Raw genomic sequence first — 20,957 nt, forward strand, 5'->3', positions numbered from 1 at the left:
ATTATGAGGGAGAAGGATATTAAGAGGGACATTATTATGAGGGACAAGTATATTAGGAGGGAAAGACCACGAAGGAGAAGGACTGGAATACCTCTGCTTACAAACCGTCCTTCTTGCAAACGCTTTAGCTTCTCTCTCTATTCATAAATCTCTGTATGTCAGGCATTTCCCCTCCCTAATTCTTTATTTGTTTGACTAAACTGCGGGAGGCAGTGAATGACAGGAGGGCCTGGCGTGCTCTGGTCCAGGGGTCACAAAGAGGCGGACACCACTAAACAACAACAGGGACGGTGGCAATCCAGCCATGGTTCCTAGGAAGACTCATCCATGCTTCCTCAGGAAACATTCTTCTTCTCTTGGCTGTGCTTTGATCTTACAATAGAAGAATGTGTTTGATTCATACGATTTTCTGCACCTCGCAGTAGAACTTGGCAGAGGACCAAGGGGCTCCTTCCGATCTCCTGGAGGTGTCCTGAGAACAGAGATGGATGAGCAAGACTCAGCTGGCCCTGAAGCAGGAAGAGGCCATGCCATGGAAACGGGGAGCAGTGGGGAATTCTGGGAAAACTCTGTGAAGAAGGAACTGGGTGAGGAGGACACCCTTTGCTCAGAGGTGCAGAGCCAGCAGCTCAGGCAGTTCTGCTGCCAGGAGGCCAAAGGACCCCGAGAGGTTTGCAGCCGACTCTACCACCTTTGCTGTCGATGGCTGAAGCCAGAAAGGCACACGAAAGCTCAGATGTTGGACCTGGTGATCTTGGAGCAGTTCCTGGCTGTCCTTCCTCTGGAGATGGAGATCTGGGTGAGGGAATGCGGAGCGGAGACCAGTTCCCAGGCGGTGGCCCTGGCCGAAGGTTTCCTCCTGAGTCAGGCAGAGGAGAAAAAGCAGGCAGAGCAGCAGGTGAGAGAGACTTTCCTCTGGATACTCCCAAGGGGCTCCTAAGAGGAGGGAGAGTATTCCCAAATCATTTCCTAGTGGCCCATCCTTTTTTGGAAAGCATATTATTATTATTATTATTATTATTGACACTCATGTGGCTGGGTGCCTTCCAGCACATATAATGCATAAGAAGACATCAGATGTCTTCTAAAAGTTATGCAGTTTTTTATCTCCTTATCACCTGATGGGAGGGCATTCCCCAGGGTGGGGGCCACTGTGGAGAAGGTCTTCTGCCTGATTCCCTGTAACTTCACTTATCACAGTGAGGGAATCAGCAGAAGACCCTCGGAACTGGACCTCAGTTCATGGAGACGCTCCTTTGGGTATACTGGGCCTTTGAGGCCGTTTAGGGCTTTGAATTGTGCTGGGAAACGTTCTGGGAGCCAGTGAAGATCCTTGAGGACCAATGTTTCATGGTCCTGGCAGCCAACCCCAGACACCAGTCTAGCAGAAGCAGGAAGCAGCTTTCACCTCTGTCCCCCGAAAGCGCTTGCCTCTGCCATTCCTTCTCTAACCCTTCTCCCCATTCTCTGTTTTGAATCCTTGTTGCTCTTTCAGAGGAAGGATCTTTTGGCAGAAAGGGGTCTTGATTCTTCTGAGGCAGAGAAGACTCCGCTGGACGCCAGAGTGAGGCCTCTGGGTAAGGAGGAAGGAGTGTTTTCTCCCCCGTTTTGTCACATTCTCTTGGTTTTGAAACTAATCTGTGAAGACACCTGGAGCTCAGAGCTCGGGGGGGGGGGAGATGTATTTTTGCACAACTATTATATGATATGGGTACAAATGTACAAATGTACTCAGCAGGGGAGACGTTTATGATAGTAATTGGATTAGTTTACGATTACAGTCCAATAATAGCCTCCCTATAACAATGTGAAATTACAATACAATTACTAATACCAATCCTATACAAAATTATATAATATAGGCGGCCCCCCGCATGCTAAAACCGATGGTTTGATGATTTTCTTGATTTCTCCATTCCAAAATCTTATTAATTTCAATTACACTCCTATCAAGATAACAATCCTTTATACAACAACTGCAGTATTAATGACTTCCATTCGTATGGAAACATCAAATAATATATAAAACTACAAGTGAGGCACTCCTTACTCTTCCTGTGTGTGGCAATCTTTCTGTTCGTGATGTTTCTTCCTGTCCTTGTAAAATGTTCTTTCTATCTTTTCCTGGTTGTTGCTGTTCTCCATCATTCCTTGGGCGGAGCTAATATCCCATTGTGGTTTCAGAAATTCTCCATCACTCTGTCCTGTGCTTCGTTGTTTGGCAACTTTAACAGCAGCTGCAAAAATCACACCATCCCAATAAATAATCAGTTTTTGCCATTTTTCTTCTACACCTGGGAAAGAGAGGGATCTGTCAGAATTGCAAATGACTCAGTAATGAACCTCCTTACATCTCTCTGTCTGGCCTAAGATAAATGCGCATTTATCCAATTAGATTAAATTCCAAGTCCTTTTAGCATTAATCAGTTCAGTCTGTATATAATAAAGGATGGGGAAGAGTCACCTCTAATTTTCCATCGTAAACATTTTGCAAAATAGAGCTTCCCTCCCTTTTTCCTTTTTGTTTTTACACACACAGTTCCATTTGATGTTATATTCCATATCTGCAGTCCAGTTTCATCCCTGCTCACCTGTACATAGATATTTTCAACCAGTATTCAATGACGGGCTGCCAAATCATAAATGCAGAGAAGAAAACTTGATATAAAGAAGCCATAGGCTCCCCTCCCCCCACTCACTGTCTTTTGCAGCAAATGAAGTTTATTCCCAAATTCAAACCTTAAAGACCTTGCAGCTGGTTCAATTCCACAGTTTATGATCTCATCTCTTCCAGGAACGCCTGTACATTAGTCCAAATTGAGCTCTGATTGACAGGAGAACTTCTGCTTCTTAATGGCAGCGAAGGAGGGTTTTCGGCAGGCCAAGGGCTTTTGCACTCAGCGCCTCCCTGCCTCTCGCAATCCATGCCGGAGCCGGAACCTGGTACCGAGACAAACTGGGAGTGAAGCCCATTCCCCCCTGTCCCTGGGGGAAACTTGCAAGGAGAATTACCCTCAGTCATCCTTGTTTTTCCTTTGCCAACGATCTCCCACTGCCTCCATTAAGGCAGAGCGGAACTGGAAGCTAGCAGGGGAGACTTGGACAAGCCCCATCTGTACGTAGAGATGCACTTACAGTTTCCCACTTACATTTTCTCTCCCAGGTGACGGAATGATGCCACCAAGACCTGCTCCTTCATCTTTTCATGGTGGTGGAGGGGAGGCAGCAGCTGTGGACCCAGATCAGGTAGGGGGAAGGAGCCTTGTGGGGAAGGACTGCTTGGATGCAGACTGGCTGGACACAGTTGGATGCAGAGGAATGGTGGGAGGAGCCAGAGAAGAGGGAGCCGACTGGGAGGAGGAGGAGGAGGGGTCTGAAGCTGGAGAGGGAAGAGGGCTCAGGGAGCAGAGGGAGTCTGTGGCAGAGAGCAGCCCAGACTCCGAGGCAGAAGCTGCAGCAGGAGAGAGGGATGAAGAAGGCAGAGAAGGGTCTGGCCGCTGTAGAAAACAACAGAGCCAAGTGAATGTTCTCTAAGAGGACAGCCTTTTTCCTGTTCTGTTAGGGTCCAGTGTGCTTTGAAGATGTGGCTGTCCATTTCACAGATGAGGAGTGGGCGTTGCTGGATCCTGACCAGAGAGCTCTCCATAAGGAAGTCATGGAGGAGAATCGTGGGATCTTGGACTTTCTCGGTAAGGCTCCCTATTGGATCCTATTTGTTTTGTAATTCAAGACATCTCTCTATGTGACGAACCTCTGATATTTCAATGGGGCTCAACAGCGCCACCCACAGCACCTGGGATGTTAACACTCCCACAGCAAACCTTGGATGGATGGCTATTGATTGTTTTCCCTGTGAATATTCTTCCTCCAGTTCTGCCGTTTAAAACCATGATCAGGCTGTCTGAACTGCCCAGGCCTGCTTAAATGTAGGATTCAGAGTGATTTGAGGTGTTGAAGTAGCTTCAGTCAAGTTTCCTGCTTTTGTTCTTGCTTCTGTCTCTCTCTGGTTGACCAAAGAGTCGCTTGACATTGGAGATGGCACAGATTCCACGACTGAACCAAACAAACTCCATCCCAAAACAGAGCCAGGCTTTTTGAATCTCAGGCAGTGAACCCTGTAGTAACAATAATGATAATTTTATTATTTTTACCCTGCCCATCTGACTGGGTTGCCCCAGCCACTCTCGGCAACTTCCAACAAATAGAAGAAAAAACAACATCAAACAACAAAAACTTCCCAATACAGAAGTGCCTTCAGAAGTCCTCTAAAAGTTGCATAGTTATTTCCTTGACATCTGATGGGGGGGGGCGTTCCACAGGGTGGGTGCCCCTATCGAGAAGGCCCCCTGCCTCGTCCCCTGTAGCTTCTCACAATAATGTAACATTTAAGTACAGTGGTACTTCGGGTTAAGAACTTAATTCGTTCCGGAGGTCCCTTCTTAACCTGAAACTGTTCTTAACCTGAAGCGCCACTTTAGCTAATGGGGCCTCCTGCTGCCGCTGCACTGCCAGAGCACGATTTCTGTTCTCATCGTGAGCAAAGTTCTTAACCTGAGGTACTATTTCTAGGTTAGCGGATGTAACCTGAGATATGTATGTAACCTGAGATACCAGTGTAAGGAAACTTGAATAATAATAATAATAATAATAATAATAATAATAATAATAATACTGATATGACAAGTTTCTGCTGCATTCTGTGATGTTGAGAATTTAAGAAAACATCCAAATTGGTTTAAGGTGATGCACATCATCATTAAATTTTTAGCCACTAAAGAAATTTAAATTTGGCAGCTGCTACACACATTTGTTCAATATACAAAATGTGTTTTTCAGCACACAGAAGTTCATTCCCCTACCACAAGGTAGCTGACTATGACCAAGTCAGTCCAGAGTCAATGTTCCCAAATATTTCTCAAGCTCTTACAATTTGTTTAGATTTATTACTGCATATTGAACAACGTAGCATATTAAATACAGTTGTACCTCGGGTTAAGAACTTAATTCGTTCCGGAGGTCCTTTCACTGTGCCGCCGGGGCATGATTTCTGTTCTTGTCCTGAAGCAAAGTTCTTAAACTGAAGCATTATTTCTGGGTTAGCAGAGTCTGTAACCTGAAGTGTATGTAACCCGAGGTACCCCTGTATATCTTAATTTTGAACAGGGAACTTTCCCGCTTTGGCCACCTTTAAAATAATAATGAAAGCACATTTTATTTATGAAGATAGTACAGATCCATATTTAAATTTGAGCAAAATGACGTTACCAGGTTAAGCTGTACTTTTAAAAACTAGAGCGAGAGAAAGCATAATATTCAACTTGATTGTTGTTAGCCGCCCTGAGCCCAGCTTCGGCTGGGGAGGGTGGGATATAAATAAAGGGCTGGGTGAGGACTGCAGGGCCTGCTCCCTTCCAGGGCCTTCTCCAACTGGCCCAGGGGGCGTGGCCCAGGCACTTATTTGGAACAAACTTTTGGGGAAGTGTGGGAAGTGTTCTGCCATTGCTTCCCTGTTCCAGGTGGTTAATGTGCTTTAAAATGTCCTCAAGCAGTCGGTGGCAATTTAAATTTTTATTCCTTTTTTTCCTTTTTTCCTTTGTTGGGGGTGGGTGGGTGGGATGGATAGTTGGTTGGGGATTAATTTTAGTATAATTGTTCTGTTCCTTTTGGTTTTCTGTTGTTTTATTGGTTCTGTATAGTTTGTGTTTTGTTTTTAAGGGGCGGGATCAGGGCTGCCTGGGAGTGGCTCCCCAGCCAACACGATGGCTGGGACAAGTTCCACAGGGGGGGAAGCACTGGGACCTCCAATCTCGGTGATCATGGGCAGGAGGCGGAGTTACGCTAAGACCAGACCATGTCATTACCGAGGAGGCAGGTTTAGTCGTTGTTTGAAGACTATCCCTGCCTCCGGGTCTGGCCTTGACCGGATGGATACTGGAATCAACAGGGGAAACCCACATGACCTGAAAGTGTTGCTGTGCAATGCCAGGTCAATGATTCATAAGACCACTGCCATCCACGACTTGATTGTGGATGGAGAATTTGACCTGGCATGTGTGACAGAGACCTGGTTGGAGGAAGCAGATGGGCCTGTCCTTGCCGCTGCTTGCCCACCAGGTTTCTCTTACGCACAGCAACCCAGGTCATGTGGGCGGGGAGGGGGGGTTGCAGTGATTTTTAGGAAGTCACTAGCTTGCACCAGGCGTCCTACTGGGAAGATCCAGTTCTCTGAGTGCATGTTCTGGAAGTTAGGCAATAGGGGCAGTACAGGATTCCTTTTGGTGTACCGACCTCCCCGCTGCACCAAGGATTCCCTGACCGAGCTGCTTCAGGTCGTGGCGGATTTTCTCCTGGAGACACCTAGTTTGGTTGTCTTAGGGGATTTTAACATCCATGCCGACACAACCTTACAAGGGGCCGCTCGGGACTTCGTGGAAAGCATGGCCACCATGGGGCTGTCCCTGAATAACTTTGGCCCAACTCATAGTCATGGACATGCCTTAGACCTGGTGTTCACCTCTAGTGACGTGGGTGATCTGACACTTAAGTAAAAGTGAAACAAAAGAAGTGCTATGTGAACTAGAAAAAGACTCCTTGATAGACTTTCTTACAGAGGAATTCGCAACCTTTTGGAAACGGGACCTACAAAAAGAGGAGTTTAAAATTGTGAGAGCCTTCAGATTGGGAAGAGGTGGGAAAAAGGAGAAGAATAGAATAAGAGACTGTTTGATTACACTCAGATCGAAGGAAGAGAGAGACAAAATTTTGAGTTGGCACTACGAGGAGGCCTTGACAATTCACAAATTTAGAGTGGAGATATTTAAAGATATACCTAAATATCTCTTAGATTTGAGATTCAATTATAGAGATTTGGTTGAACTGTTGAGAAGGAACAGAATCAACTTTCGGTGGGAATTCCCTCAAGGCCTATCTTTCAGCTTTAAAGGAAGAAAAATAAAGATAAGATCATTGGAGGATAAAATAAAGTTCTTGCACAATTATGAAGAAGATCTACAGAAGGGAATCGGAAAAGAGCCAACATCACCGGAAAGAGGGTCACCAGACAGAGGATTGGAGCAAAGAGTACGGAAGAGAGCATCACCAAAAAAAGATAGTTTGGATACTTTGGACATTTCATCATTGTCTTTTGGATTGGACCCCCCCACCAAGGAGTTAACGTTACTATCAACAGAAGAGGAACAAGAGCTGGGGGCAGTTGGGGGGGCACCAAAGTAGCCACAGGATGATGCTGCAGGCCCTGAGTTGGAATGTCCATGGCCTCAACATTTCAGAGAAAAGGCGACGAATGTTTCATTTATTGAAAAAAACAACTGGACTTAATTTGTTTACAAGAAATGCATGTGACAAGACTACACAGGAAATTATTAAGTAACAAGAAATTAGGCCAAGAATTTATTTCATCAGATAAAGTCAAAAAAAGAGGAGTGGTACTCTATGCAAAGGAGAACCTATCACCCAAATTTATCTTCAAAGATGAACAAGGAAGACTGGTAGCAATTGAAATTCAATTACAAGGAGATAGATATTTGGTGATAGGTATCTATGCACCAAATGAAGGGAAATCGGAATTCTTCAAAAAGCTACATGAAATCTTGATGGACTATATGGATTATAACATGATTCTGATGGGAGACATGAATGGTGTCGTATCTACAAATATGGATAAGGCACAAAGACAAACAATTACCAAGGATGGAAGACTACCAAAAACATTTTTTGATATGACTGATAACTTGGACTTGATTGACGTTTGGAGAATGAAGAACCCTCTGGGAAGAGAGGGAACTTTCTTCTCGGAGGCAAAAATGACATGGACAAGAATCGACCAAATCTGGGTAACTAGAGGACTGGCTCCAAAGATCAGCAAGGCTGAAATTTGCCCAAAAACTAGCTCTGACCACAATGCGGTGAAGATGGAAATGAAATTAATGCCAACTGGTTCCTTCAGATGGAGGATGAATGACTCTTTGTTCAGGAATGATGAATTTATTAAAAAGGCCCAAAAAACTTTGAAAGATTATTTTGAGATAAATATGAATACTTCAGTGGAAAAAAGAGTAATCTGGGACGCAAGTAAAGCCGTAATGAGAGGTTTTTTGATACAACAGAATGCAATTAAGAAGAAAAGACACACACACAAAAAAACAAAATTCTGGAAAAAATGAAGGGGAGAAGAAATTGAGGGTGAAACCAAAGTCCCAGGAGATCTTAAAAGAAATAAAGTTTTATCAAGTACAATATATGAAATTGATGAACCAGGAAATAGAATGGAAGATTAAACAGATGAGACAAAAGACATTTGAATCGGCAAATAAGTGTGGGAAATTGCTGGCTTGGCAATTGAAGAAAAGACAAAAATTAAATACTATTACGTATCTGGAAGTGGAAGAAAAAAATATACAGAATCCAGTTGAAATTAGAAGGTGCTTCCAGAGGTATTTTAAACAATTATATACACAAGAAAAGCAGAGCGAAATGGACATTGATAAATTCTTGAAAATAAATGGAGTTCAAAAAATTTCCCAAGAAAACAAATTAATGTTGGATTACAAAATAACGGATCAGGAAGTAGAAGGGGCCATTCAGAATATGCAACTAGGTAAATCTCCAGGACCGGATGGACCGACTTCTAGATACTATAGAACTTTGAAAGAATGGTTAATGGTCTGCAATGAAATATTGGAAGGGAAAAGGGCACCTGAATCGTGGAAAGAAGCTTATTGTCAGGGAACTGACATCAGAGCGAGAGGCGAAGGGGAGGCTCCCAGATTCTGCGGGCAAAGGACCCAGCACCAGGGGGAGAAGCAGCTCGGTAGAGGAGGAAGGAAATCAGTGCAACACCAGGGATAAAGGGTGGCAAATGGGGGAAGCGGAGGGAGAGCTCCGGGATTCTTCTCTGGAGATTAGTGAGGAGAGCACAGGCCCTCCACTACCCACGCCCTCCCTGCGCAGAAGACTCCCGCGCAGTGAGAGAAGGCGGCGACTGGGAGTCAGACAGCTTTTATGCTGGAAAAGGTTTAAGAAACGCCCACAGACAGATTCTGCCAGCGACTGAGACAGCCACACGGAGATGGGCTGTGCAGTCAGAACGGTTTAACCAAGGCAACTAAGCCTAGAGAGGCAGCAGTTTACGCACGAGTAACTCATACCCATTACACTTATATTACACTCATACCAAAATCAGAGTCTGAAAAGACGCAACTTAAAAATTACCGCCCCATATCACTCCTTAATGTGGATTACAAAATTTTTGCAGATATTTTGGCTAAAAGACTAAAAAAGGTGTTAGCAGAAGAAATTCATAAAGACCAAGCGGGCTTTCTCCCGGGCAGGCATTTGTCTGATAATACGAGGAATATAATTAACATCTTAGAAAAGCTACAAGTGAAAATTAATACTAAAGCAGTTTTGGTTTTTGTGGACGCGGAGAAAGCCTTTGACAATATTTACTGGAGTTTTATGAAGAAGAATCTATTAGGGATGGGGATCTCTCAGCGGCCTTTGATACAATCGACCATAACATCCTTCTGGACCGTCTAGAGGAGTTGGGGCACTGTTATACAGTGGTTTTGCTCCTTCCTCCTGGGCCGTGTTCAGAAAGTGGGGGGGGGATGCGTGTTCAGACCCCTGGCCCTCACTTGTGGGGTGCCTCAGGGTTCCGTCCTCTCCCCCATGCTTTTTAACATCTATATGAAGCCGCTGGGAGAGATCATCAGGGGGTTTGGGCTGGGTGTTCATCAGTATGCGGATGACACCCAGCTCTACCTCTCTTTCAAATCAGAACCAGTGAAGGCGGTGAAGGTCCTGTGTGAGTGCCTAGAGGCGGTTGGAGGATGGATGGCGGCTAATGGATTGAAGTTGAATCCTGACAAGACAGAAGTACTGTTTTTGGGGGACAGGGGGCGGGCTGGTGTGGAGGACTCCCTGGTCCTGAATAGGGTAACTGTGCCCCTGAAGGACCAGGTGCACAGCCTTGGAGTCATTTTGGACTCACAACTGTCCATGGAGGCGCAGGTCAATTCAATATCCAGGGCAGCTGTCTACCAACTCCAACTGGTACGCAGGCTGAGACCCTATCTGCCTGCAGACTGTCTCGCCAGAGTGGTGCATGCTCTAGTTATCTCCCGCTTGGACTACTGCAATGCGCTCTACGTGGGGCTACCTTTGAAGGTGACTCAGAAACTACAACTAATCCAGAATGCGGCAGCTAGACTGTTGACTGGGGGCGGCCGCCGAGACCACATAACACCGGTCTTGAAAGATCTACATTGGCTCCCAGTACGTTTCCGAGCACAATTCAAAGTGCTGGTGTTGACCTTTAAAGCCCTAAACGGCCTCGGCCCAGTATACCTGAAGCAGCGTCTCCACTCCTATCGTTCTGCCCGGACGCTGAGGTCTAGCGCAGAGGGCCTTTTGGCGGTTCCCTCATTGCGAGAAGCAAAGCTACAGGGAACCAGGAAGAGGGCCTTCTCGGTAGTGGTGCCCGCCCTATGGAACACGCTCCCATCAGATGTCAAAGCGATAAATAACTACCTGACATTTAGAACACATCTTAAGGCAGCCCTGTTCAGGGAAGTTTTTAATCTGTGATATTTTACTGTATTTTTGGTTTCTATGGAAGCCACCCAGAGTGGCTGGGGAAACCCAGCCAGATGGGCGGGGTACAAATAATAAATAATTATTATTATTATTATTATTATTATTATTATTATTATTATTATTATTATACAAAACTAGACATTTTTACAAAACAAAAGGAACATAACATCTAACTCACTTCAGTTCTTCCCCTGTCCCAAGCATTAATTAGCATTGTTCCATAATTTGGGGCTGCACTTCTTCCCGAGACTCTAATCCGTTTGCCTCTTAGTTTCAGGTGGTGATGAATTGGAAATGAAGAACAAGGGAGACTACAACGAAATCCACACAGTGGAGGAGCCATATCAGGATTCAGACTGTGGAGAGAGCTTCAGTCAGAGCTCCCATTCCACTTCCCATCAAAGAAATCCCCTTGAGAAGAAACACTACCACTGCTTGGAGTGTGGAAAGAGCTTCAGTAACAGCAACGATCTCACTTCCCATCGTAGAATTCATACAGGGGAGAAACCCTATCAGTGCTTGGAATGTGGAAAGAGCTTCATTGACAGACGCTATCTCATTGCCCACCAGAGAATTCATACAGGGGAGAAACCATATCAGTGTGTGGAATGTGGAAAGAGCTTCACTCGGAGTGCCAGTCTCACTTCCCATCAAAGAATTCATACAGGGGAGAAACCCTATCAGTGCGTGGAATGTGGAAAGATATTCAGAAATTGTTCAGATCTCACTTACCATCAAAGGATTCACAAAGGGGAGAAACCCTATCAGTGCGTGGAATGCGGAAAGAGCTTCAGTCAGAAGGCGAAGCTCACTTCCCATCAAAGGATTCATACAGGGGAGAAACCCTATCAGTGCATGGAATGTGGAAAGATCTTCACTGAAAGCTCCTCTCTCACCTCCCATCAAAGAATTCATACAGGGGAGAAACCCTTTCAGTGCATGGAATGTGGAAAGAGCTTCACCTGGAAAGAAAGCCTCACTTCCCATCGTAGAATTCATACAGGGGAGAAACCATATCACTGCTTGGAGTGTGGAAAGAGCTTCAGTAACAGCCACGATCTCACTTCCCATCGTAGAATTCATACAGGGGAAAAACCCTATCAGTGCGTGGAATGTGGAAAGAGCTTCAATCAGAGTTCCCATCTCACTTCCCATCAAAGGATTCATACAGGGGAGAAACCCTATCACTGCTTGGAGTGTGGAAAGAGCTTCCGTCAGAGCTCCCAACTCACTTCCCATCAAAGGATTCATACAGGGGAGAAACCCTATCAGTGCCTGGAATGTGGAAAGAGCTTCAGTCAAAGCAACAATCTCATTTCCCATCAGAGAATTCACACAGGGTAGAAACTATTTCAGTGCCAAGAGTGTGATCGGAGGGATTTATGAAAGTCTGATCTCATTTTTAAAGTTCTTTTATAGAATAGAATTGGAGCTCTTAAAAGGACTGGCTGAAAAAGCTAAGATCAAGACAGGTTTGGACAAGTTTGTTTCTCTTTGAAGGAAAATATTTTTTCTACTCTGAGCCACTTAAAGAGAATTGGATTCCTGCAAGACAACCACTCTTATCTGGACACCTAAATTGCTATGTCCTCTTGGACACATTCTTTTTTTCTTTTTTATGGTTCCTCTCTTAAAGTAATTATTTGGTTTATTTGTTTAATTCGAATCTTAATTTAAGAAATTGGATTTTATGTTAAACATCTTATGTGTGTTGGGGATCAGGCTGGAAGGAAGAGGGAGGGCTGGAAAAATGCAGGAAACAGGATCTCTTGGGAAAGAGTTATTCTGTGACCTTGACAAACTGATAAGGTGGTGCTGGAAAATAGGCTGCTTTGAGAACAAGGGAGAGGGAAATTTTGAATATGGCAGTTCAAAAACAGTTAACACCAGGCCTGTGTTAATTTTGGAGAAGCTATTAGCCCGAATTGATAAAAATCATTAAATGGTGACAAATTTGACCACTAAAGTAGAGACACTGACAAAGAAAACAGAAGCACTAGATGTCTCCATGAAAGGAAGGGAGGAGAAGTCTGAAAACATGGAAAAGAAGACAAAAAATGGAAATCAGAACAGGAGACGCTTAGGATTGATGTGGACGGTTTGGATGGAAGATAAGAGGCAATTGCGGGCGCTTTGGCGGTTCTTGAGATGAGACAGAAAACCCAGCTTCTGAGACAGAGAGGAGGGAGGAGAGCAGGATTTTTTTAGTTTGAGCAGAGTGGCTGGGAGTGGAAGAGGAATTCATGGACGAGGCGCCACTCTCCTCACAGCCGGGGGTGGTGCCTTTTGGGTAGAAAACCAATGTGAATAAATCCCCCCAGTGAAACCCCCTGGCCGGTCTTCCTGTCTCCCTCTCCTTGTGCCTCCACTCTGCCCAAATCAAAGTCCCAGCCAGCAGCTGCCCCCCAGGCCTTCCTCCGTTCATCTTGGGGCCTCAAGGCATGCGGGCAACATTTGGTGGGGGGCCAGGCTGGGCTCAGAGGTGTGCTTTCCTCTCCTTGCACTGGGAAGCTTGTCTACTAACTAATGGATAAAGGGTTGTTTGGAAGACTAAGCCCTCTCTACCCACCACCCTGTTTTGAAATAAAGCCTATTTAAGAATTGGGGACACGGAGGAAGGAGATTGTTATGTACTAAGCTTAGATCCTAGAACAATTGTCAAGTAGGCTCCTAGAATGCAACAACTGATTGGCTTGCAGGAAAAGACCAATCGGGCTCCAGGAGGGAAGCAGAATCTGTTAGGATATTTCCGTTCCTCCTTAAAAAAGGGAACAGGCTGTTTTGCGTCACATGCCTGCTAACTTCCTGCTCACTGGGCATTTCCGTTTTGTATATAGCTTTTGTTCTGGCTGTTTTCCTCGCCATGGATGCAAGCAGTCATGTTTTTCCTTTGTTCTGACCAATGTTGCATAAAGCTGTAAATATTCTCTCCTGGGTGAATCTTCCGTTGTGGAAACTCTGCGAGAAAGTCATGCATGCGTCTGAGGGTCGTGTCGCTAATTGACTGATGCTGTTCCAATGGGAGACCGGAGATTGTCTGGAGACGACATGGAGGCCTGATGCCTCTCTCTCCCTGGCAGGATCCCAACAGAAACAGCCAATCAGATGGGACTCATTGTGTAAATAATGTATATAAAAGCCTGAGGTTTGGGGGCAATTAAATCACTGTTTTACAAACTGCAATAAAGAGCATGAAATCTCTACAGGACTGTGAATATATTTCACTGGTGATGAAGGTGGGATCCTGCTGAGCTGTCTGCCGCGCAACGCACACAGCTGCCACTGGCAACACAGCATCGCACCGCGCATCCAGGCTACAGCTCCAGGACCCAAGGACCCAGAATGGCGACAGACAACCGCTTCATGCCATTCAGCCCAGCCTCAGCAGACTGGGAAGGATACGCCACCCACTTCCAGTTCCTCCTGGAGGCAAAGGACGGCATGAGACACAGCCAAGAAGAGGGCAACCTTCTTCAGCATCTGTGGAGAAGAAACGTTCAAGATCGCCCGAGCCCTCCTCGCTCCCACAAATATTGCGACCGTTCCCTATGACACGATAATAGAACGGCTGAAGGGGCACTTCTCGCAACAACCCTCGGGGGTAGCATGTCGAAATGCCTTCTAGGCAAAGCGGCAGGTCTCCGGAGAAACCATAGCCAGGTATGTGACCTCCCTCCGCCAGGCTGCCTGGCTCTGCAACGTCACAGAGCTGGAGAACATGCTTGGCGACTGCCTCGTGGGCGGCCTGAGGGACGAGAAGCTGCAGTGGCGCCTCTACGCCAAGAAGGACCTGGCGCTCCAGGCTGCCCTAGAGGAGGCTTTAGCAACTGAAGCTGCTGAGAGGTCAGCGCAAGGATTCCAGTCAAACATGTCGTCCCAACCAAGGATCCACCATGAGGACCTCACCGATGACTCAGAATCTGACCGGGAGGACCTGCACTGAGTGCAGCAGCGCACATAAGCTGCACGCCCACCATGACAGCCTTGTCTGGAAGACAGGAACTGTGCAATTTGCGGGGAGAGCCACGAACAGAGGACTTGCCATTTCCCAACGCAGAATGCTGACAATGCAGAAAAGTGGGACACATCGCCTGGTGTGCTGTGCCTGCCCTGCCCTGCCCGACGCCTCGAACCAGATGGCCGACCCAAGAGTCCCAGGCCCTGTGGTCTGACACACCAAGGCAACTCGACGGAGATCACAGACTGTCAGGTATACCAGTTGCCTCATTTTAATGCGGACAAAATTTACAAGGTGCTCTCTTGACCTGGGAGCCCAATCCCTCTCCCCCACCCCTAGAAAAGGGGGTCTTCTCCTCATCCTCTCCTTACAGGACCCCCTTTTCCTTCCTCTTTGCTCAGAGAGTCGGAACCAACTCTCTCTCAAGGGACCCTGGAGCCAAACCCTTGCAGAGTTTTACTTCTCAAGCAAAGGGTGGGAAGGAATACATTCTTGTTGCTCTTGAGATGCACAGAAATCTGTTCCCCGCGGAGGGAGAAGCTCGCCAGGCCCCCAAAGTCCCCCGATGGAGTAGCTCTGCACCTGTGCCACGCCCCCTGGCACCAAGCTGGCTTCCTAGAGAGGAATAAAGGGAGGAGGCTCCCCAGAGCACAAGCTCCGCCCTCATCCGGGCTTTTGTCTCTCTGCTCCACAAGTGCTGCCTGGGGGCGCCTTCTGGGATCCGGTGAGTCGCTTTGGGGAGATGGGGGATCCCAGGGCTGCAGGGGAGGGTCCCCCAAAGAAGACCCCTCTGGGGCCCTGGCTCCTGAGAGAGAGAGAAGGGAGCAGGGCGAGCTCCGCTTTGCAAGGGCTCAGAAGAACAGCCATGAGGGCCAGGGAGTCATGATGGGGATCTGTGGGGATTCTGCTCAGCTCCTGCAAGGGGACCCCCAAGCCAGGGCTAAGAGGTTCTGCCCCCCTTCTCTCTGCAAAGCCAGGGAGGCTGCAAGTAACAGGAGGTCTGCAACTCTTCTCTTGCTCCTTTGGGGAGGGGTCACTGAGTCAGGAAGAAAAGGGCCTGCAAAGGAACCCTGATGCGATTGAGGAATCAGCCACTTTCCTTAGCCCAGGTGGCAGCCAGATGGAAACATCTGGAGGCAGAAATAAAAACTTGGCCTCTGTGCTAAAGAAAGCCCTTCCATCTCACAGTGCGCAGTTAGGCCCATGGAACTCCCTGCCACAGGAGGAAGAGATGGCTTGAGAAGAGGATGAGGCCCATTCAGGGAGGAGTAGAGGGCTAGCGATGGATCCAGGCCCCCCAGTGGGAGGCAGCCATGCTTCTGAAGGGGGAGAGAGTTGCCCTCAGAACAAAGACAGAAGTCTGTCTTCAGAATTAGGGAATATGGTGCTTGAACTCCGAGTCTGGGCTGTGATTCAGACTCATCCATGCTGGCCCAGGGAACATTTCTCCTGACTGTGTATCAATCTGGTAGTAGAAGAATGCATTTGCTTTACAGGATTCTCTGGCACCTCTCAGTAGGACAGGCAGAACTTGGCAGAAGACCTAGGGACTCCTTCCGATCTCTTGGGAACAGAGATGGATGAGCAAGACTCAGCTGGCCCTGAAGCAGGAAGAGGCCTTGCAACTCACCATGGGAGGAGTGGGGGAATCTGGGAAAACACTGTGAGGAAGAACCCTGGTCAGGAGGACACCCTCTGCTCAGAGGTGCAGAGCCAGCATTTGAGGCAGTTCTCCTCCCAGGAGGCCAAAGGACCCCGAGAGGTTTGCAGCCAACTCTAGAAGAGGAGGGAGAGTATCCCCCAATTCTCTACTAATTTGCCCATCCTTTTTTGGAAAGCATCCGAGGAATGATATTGGATAGCCCTAAATTGTTTGCGTCTGCTGCTCCTTTTCTAATCCTTCTCCCCACTCTCTCTTGAATCCTTGTTGCTCTCTCAGGGGAAGGATCTGTTAGCAGAAATGGGTCCGGATTCCTCTGAGGCAGCGAAGACTCCCTTGGACTCCAGAGAGAGGCCTCTGGGTAAGGAGGAAGGAGTTCTTTCTCTGTTTCATCACATTTTCTGGATTTTGAAACTAATCTGTGAATTCTTTTCATCTTATTGGAGAATTCGCAGGGGCCAAGAGCCCAGAGAAAGGGAGATGTGTTTTTGCACTCTAGTATGTGAAATGGGTACAAACGTTCATATTTACATGGCAACTCCTCCTTGTTTGAAGGCGCACCTGTAGTTTTCCTTCGGAGTGAAGCATGCGCTCTTGGCTTCCCACTTACCTTCTTCTCTCGCAGGAGACGGAACGAGGCCAGCAAGACCTGCTTGTCCATCTTTTCTTGGTGGTGGAGGGGAAGCTGCCCCTGTGGACCCAGAGCAGGTAGGAGGAAGGAGCCATGTGGGGAGAGAGGATGTCATGGACTGGGGGACACAGAGGAATGGTGGGAGGAACCGCCCAGGAAGGAGGGTTGAAGGCTCAAATAGGCTTCTGAGCAGTTCACACCCCATACCAAAGAGTGGCCAGGATTCACCCCATCAGTCCCACAATGGGGCTTTCCCCCTCTCATTCCCCTCCGCACCTTGGAGATGTCTATAGGGCTTCAGGAGGGTCCTCCCTGTCGCGAAATCTTTGCGGCGCTTTAGCAGAAATGCTTAGAGTTCCAGGTTCTTCAGTGCAGTATATTTATTGTGAGCTCTATATCTACAAATATCTACAGGCTATAATAAAGGAGCGGTTCATACAGTCAAACGGAGTACCTGGCTGCACCTTAAGGCAAAGAGGAAGACTCTCTCTCTCTCTGACCACACTCCTCTGCACCACCACCTTTACAGCTGGACAGGTTTCCCTTTCAAACCAAGGACAGCCAATCAACTGACAGCGCATTATTCTGACCCACATCATTCTGACCCTGCATTTGCATTGAAAGTATTGCAGGGTGATTGCATCAGCCAGTTGCATCAGCTAGCAGACTCAAGCCTGCAGACTTACTATCTCACACAGCATTCTGGGATCCCAACACTCCCCACCCGGCAAGAGGGACAGAAGAAGGGATCCTTCCATGTGGCAAATGGTAATGTTTGTGCACAGAATTAGAATGATTTGAAGAGCACCAGTTTCTTAATGCCCTTCATTAAAATATACAATGAATACCGGTAATTCCATTAACACATCAAAATATGCATCCATAAAATGTGCAGGGAAAAAAACCAGTTAATACAGAACATCAATTAAGAGGCAGAAAAAAACAAAGTGTAACAGTTCACCTTTTTCTTTTAGGGTCCAGTGTGCTTTGAAGATGTAGCCTTACATTTCACAGACGTGGACTGGGCATTGCTGGATCCTGACCAGAGAGCCCTCCATAAGGAAGTCATGGAGGAGAATCGGGGGATTTCGGACTCTCTCAGTAAGGCTTAATATTACGCCTACCCCCCCCCCTCCAAGATGGCCCCCTTTTGCTCTTGAAGGGCTGGCCTGTCTGCAGCCCCCACAGCCTCCCATTAGGGCCCCTTCATGGGGGCAGAAGCAGAGGAAAGGCCTCAGGAAAGCAGCCATGGCTCTGGCCAGATGCACAGGAGGAGGAGGAGCGCTGACCCAAATTATGATCTATTCCTTCAATGTCTCCTTCACGTCATGACTGGTCTAAATCCTTTCAGGATGTCCTTGGCATCAAAGGCTCCAGGCACATTCCCCATTCAGCAGAGTTTCCAGCACAGGGAAGAGACGAGAGGTTTGGGCTACATTGCTAGGAGTTTTATTATCTAGCTACGCAGGCAGAAAAATACATCCCCTCTCTGTGAGAGCAGAGAGCAACTGAACAACAAAGGAACAGGAAACCACTAACATCCCATCCGTCTCCCATGAGACTTCCAACAGTATGGAATGTGAGGAATGTAAACAGAGTCTTGGGACTCCAAAGCACTGCTCAGTGTTAAACAGAAATGGCAAGCATTTTCTCCTCACAGGGACATTGGGAAGACAAGCTGGCCTTGTTGTGAGCCAGGTGTCCTAGAGAGACAGTGGGGAAAAGGGAGGTCCCACTCTGAAAGGCCCATGGAATCAAAAGGAGGCTGGGGAGGAGAACAGGTCCTCTCAGGAGTGGCTTCCGAGTGCCATGATGCACTGCGGCAGGGCAGGGACAAATGCAGAGGGGCACTGCCTGCCAATCCAATTCCCCGAAATTCATCACCCATCCTGAGACCCTCAGAAGAAGATTCAGGAGGGGCCTGGGCCCCTGACCAGCTACATGGCTGGATGGTCCTTTCCTCCATTCCAGAGGCGAGACCCTCCATCCCAACCAGGGAGGGTGTTGCTTTACTTGCCAACAAGCAGGACACACACGCCTGGTGGTTGCCATCAGGCTGCAATAAGCTCAGGGGAAGTGGCAGGTTGGGGCACCTAGGAGAATATCCTACGCTGCACCAAGGATTCCCTGCCTGAGCTGCTTCAGGTTGTGGCAGATGTTCTCCTGGAGACACCTAGCTTGGTTGTCCTAGGGGATTTTAGCATCCATGCCAACACGACCTTACAAGGGGCCGCTCGGGACTTCGTGGAAAGCATGGCCTCCATGGGGCTGTCCCTGAATAAGTCTGGCATAACCCATAGCCACGGACATGCCTTGGACCTGGTGTTTACCTCTATGGATGTTGGTGATCTGACACTAAGTAAAAGCGAAACCAAAGAAGTGCCATGGTCAGATCACTTCCTGGTGCAATTGGACTTCTTTGTGACCCTTCCCCTCTGCAGGGAGGTGGGACTGATTTGGATGGTCCGCCCCTGCCACTTAATGGATCCAAACGGTTTCCAGAGAGTGGTAAGGGATGCTTTACCCCATGTTGATGGCCTTTCAGCTGATTCCCTGGTGGCCCGCTGGAATGTGGAGTTAACCAGGGCTATTGACTGTTTGGCTCCGAAGCGCCCTCTCCGATTGCATGGAGCCCGGACAGCCCCATGGTTTTCCACGGATCTGAGGGCAATGAAACAGTTGTTGAGACGGCTAGAGCGGGGGTGATGGATCACCCATTCTGAATCTGACCGGACACAGGTTAGAGCTCTACGTTGAGCCTACCAAGGGGCGATAGCAACGGCGAAGACGACTTTCTTTGCCGCCTCTATTGCATCTGCAGAAAGAAGAAGAGGAGTTTGGATTTGATATCCCGCCTTTCACTTCCTTTAAGGAGTCTCAAAGCGGCTAACATTCTCCTTTCCCTTCCTCCCCCACAACAAACACTCTGTGAGGTGAGTGGGGCTGAGAGACTTCAAAGAAGTGTGTCTAGCCCAAGGTCACCCATGTTGGAAACTGGCCCCCTCGGGAAAGGCTGGCTCCTCTTCCCAGGCTTGTCGGGGCCTGTTGCCGATAACCTACCCTGGCTGGCATCCTGGCAGACCAGGGAGATCTGAATAGGCGACACCTCCCTGATGAAAGGTGCACACCCCCTTCCCCCTTGCATAGCAGCAGGAGAAAGAAAACAGTCAGAAAGTGGTCTATTTCATCTCTGTTTTATTCCTGACTGTACAAAAACATGTCTGCTCACTCAGAATTCTCCGAGCAACTGAGAAAGTCCTCCTGGACACAAACAACAGGAAGGTCTCATATTGCACAGAGTACATAACCCTGAGAATCGCCTGGAACATCCTGTCCCACGCTTAGACCCATCATGTGATGTAAACATCGAACTGCTTGTTCGCAGCTGCGTAGTACTCATATCATAACAACCCAGCAGCTGCATGTGCAGGAGCGGAAACGCGAACCCGGTTCCCCAGATTACGAGACTACCGCTCTTAACCACTACACCACACTGCCTGTCAAACAGCAGCAGGAGACTTTTTCAGGTGGTTTACAATTTAGCGGAGCCACCTGCGACATCGGGGCCCAGTACGGGCCACATGATCTCCTGCAATGATTTTGCAAAGTTTTTTTCAGATAAAGGCACTCAGATTCGAGAAGAGGTAGACTCCACCGTGGGAGCAGGGCCGGGGCAGGAGAGTGCTAGAGTCCTGTCTAGTCAAATTGCGTGGGATCAATTCCAATTGTTTACCTCCGAGGATGTGGACAGGCAGCTTGGACAAGTGAAGCCAACCACCTGTCTCCTGGATCCTTGCCCATCCTGGCTTATAAAAGCTAGCCAGGAAGGACTGGGCGATTGGCTTCGTGGGGTGGTGAATGCTTCCCTCCGTGAGGGAGCCTTCCCAGACCCGCTGAAAGAGGCGGTTATTAAACCGCTTCTTAAAAAACCATCTTTAGATGCTGCCAATATGGCCCATTCTCAAATCTTCCATTCTTGGGCAAGGTGATTGAGCGAGTGGTTGCTGAACAACTCCAGGCACGCCTGGAAGAAGCGGACCATTTGGATCCCTTCCAGTCGGGATTCAGGCCTCACCATGGGACTGAAACTG

General features: G+C 47.7%; 2 protein-coding genes and 1 long non-coding RNA gene across 3 annotated transcripts in view; all 3 read left to right on the forward strand.

Annotated features, from left to right (window-relative positions):
• Positions 1-326: 326 nt before the first annotated feature.
• Positions 327-2,811, forward strand: LOC310710423 (zinc finger and SCAN domain-containing protein 31-like; the record flags this gene model as incomplete). Its single annotated transcript, XM_083511294.1, has 3 exons — positions 327-898; positions 1,496-1,577; positions 2,795-2,811. The coding sequence occupies exons 1-3, from the start codon at positions 485-487 to the stop codon at positions 2,809-2,811; spliced, it is 513 nt and encodes a 170-aa protein (XP_083367420.1). The 5' UTR covers positions 327-484.
• On the forward strand, positions 2,713-13,816 carry LOC310712863 (uncharacterized protein). Its single transcript, XM_083516286.1, has 3 exons — positions 2,713-3,246; positions 3,563-3,689; positions 10,889-13,816. Exons 1-3 carry the CDS (start codon positions 3,172-3,174, stop codon positions 11,959-11,961), a joined length of 1,275 nt encoding a protein of 424 aa, XP_083372412.1. The 5' UTR covers positions 2,713-3,171; the 3' UTR covers positions 11,962-13,816.
• A 916-nt stretch (positions 13,817-14,732) lies between these two features.
• The window catches only part of LOC310712954, a 29,720-nt gene continuing 23,495 nt past the window's right edge, over positions 14,733-20,957 (forward strand). The window contains exons 1-2 of the long non-coding RNA XR_014529037.1: positions 14,733-15,299; positions 16,072-16,596. This is a non-coding gene — a long non-coding RNA (uncharacterized lncRNA). The remainder of the gene's footprint in view (positions 15,300-16,071; positions 16,597-20,957) is intronic.

Source organism: Podarcis liolepis (assembly GCF_965112155.1).
Source record: "Podarcis liolepis genome assembly, chromosome: 7".
Taxonomy (NCBI): Eukaryota; Metazoa; Chordata; class Lepidosauria; order Squamata; family Lacertidae; genus Podarcis; species Podarcis liolepis.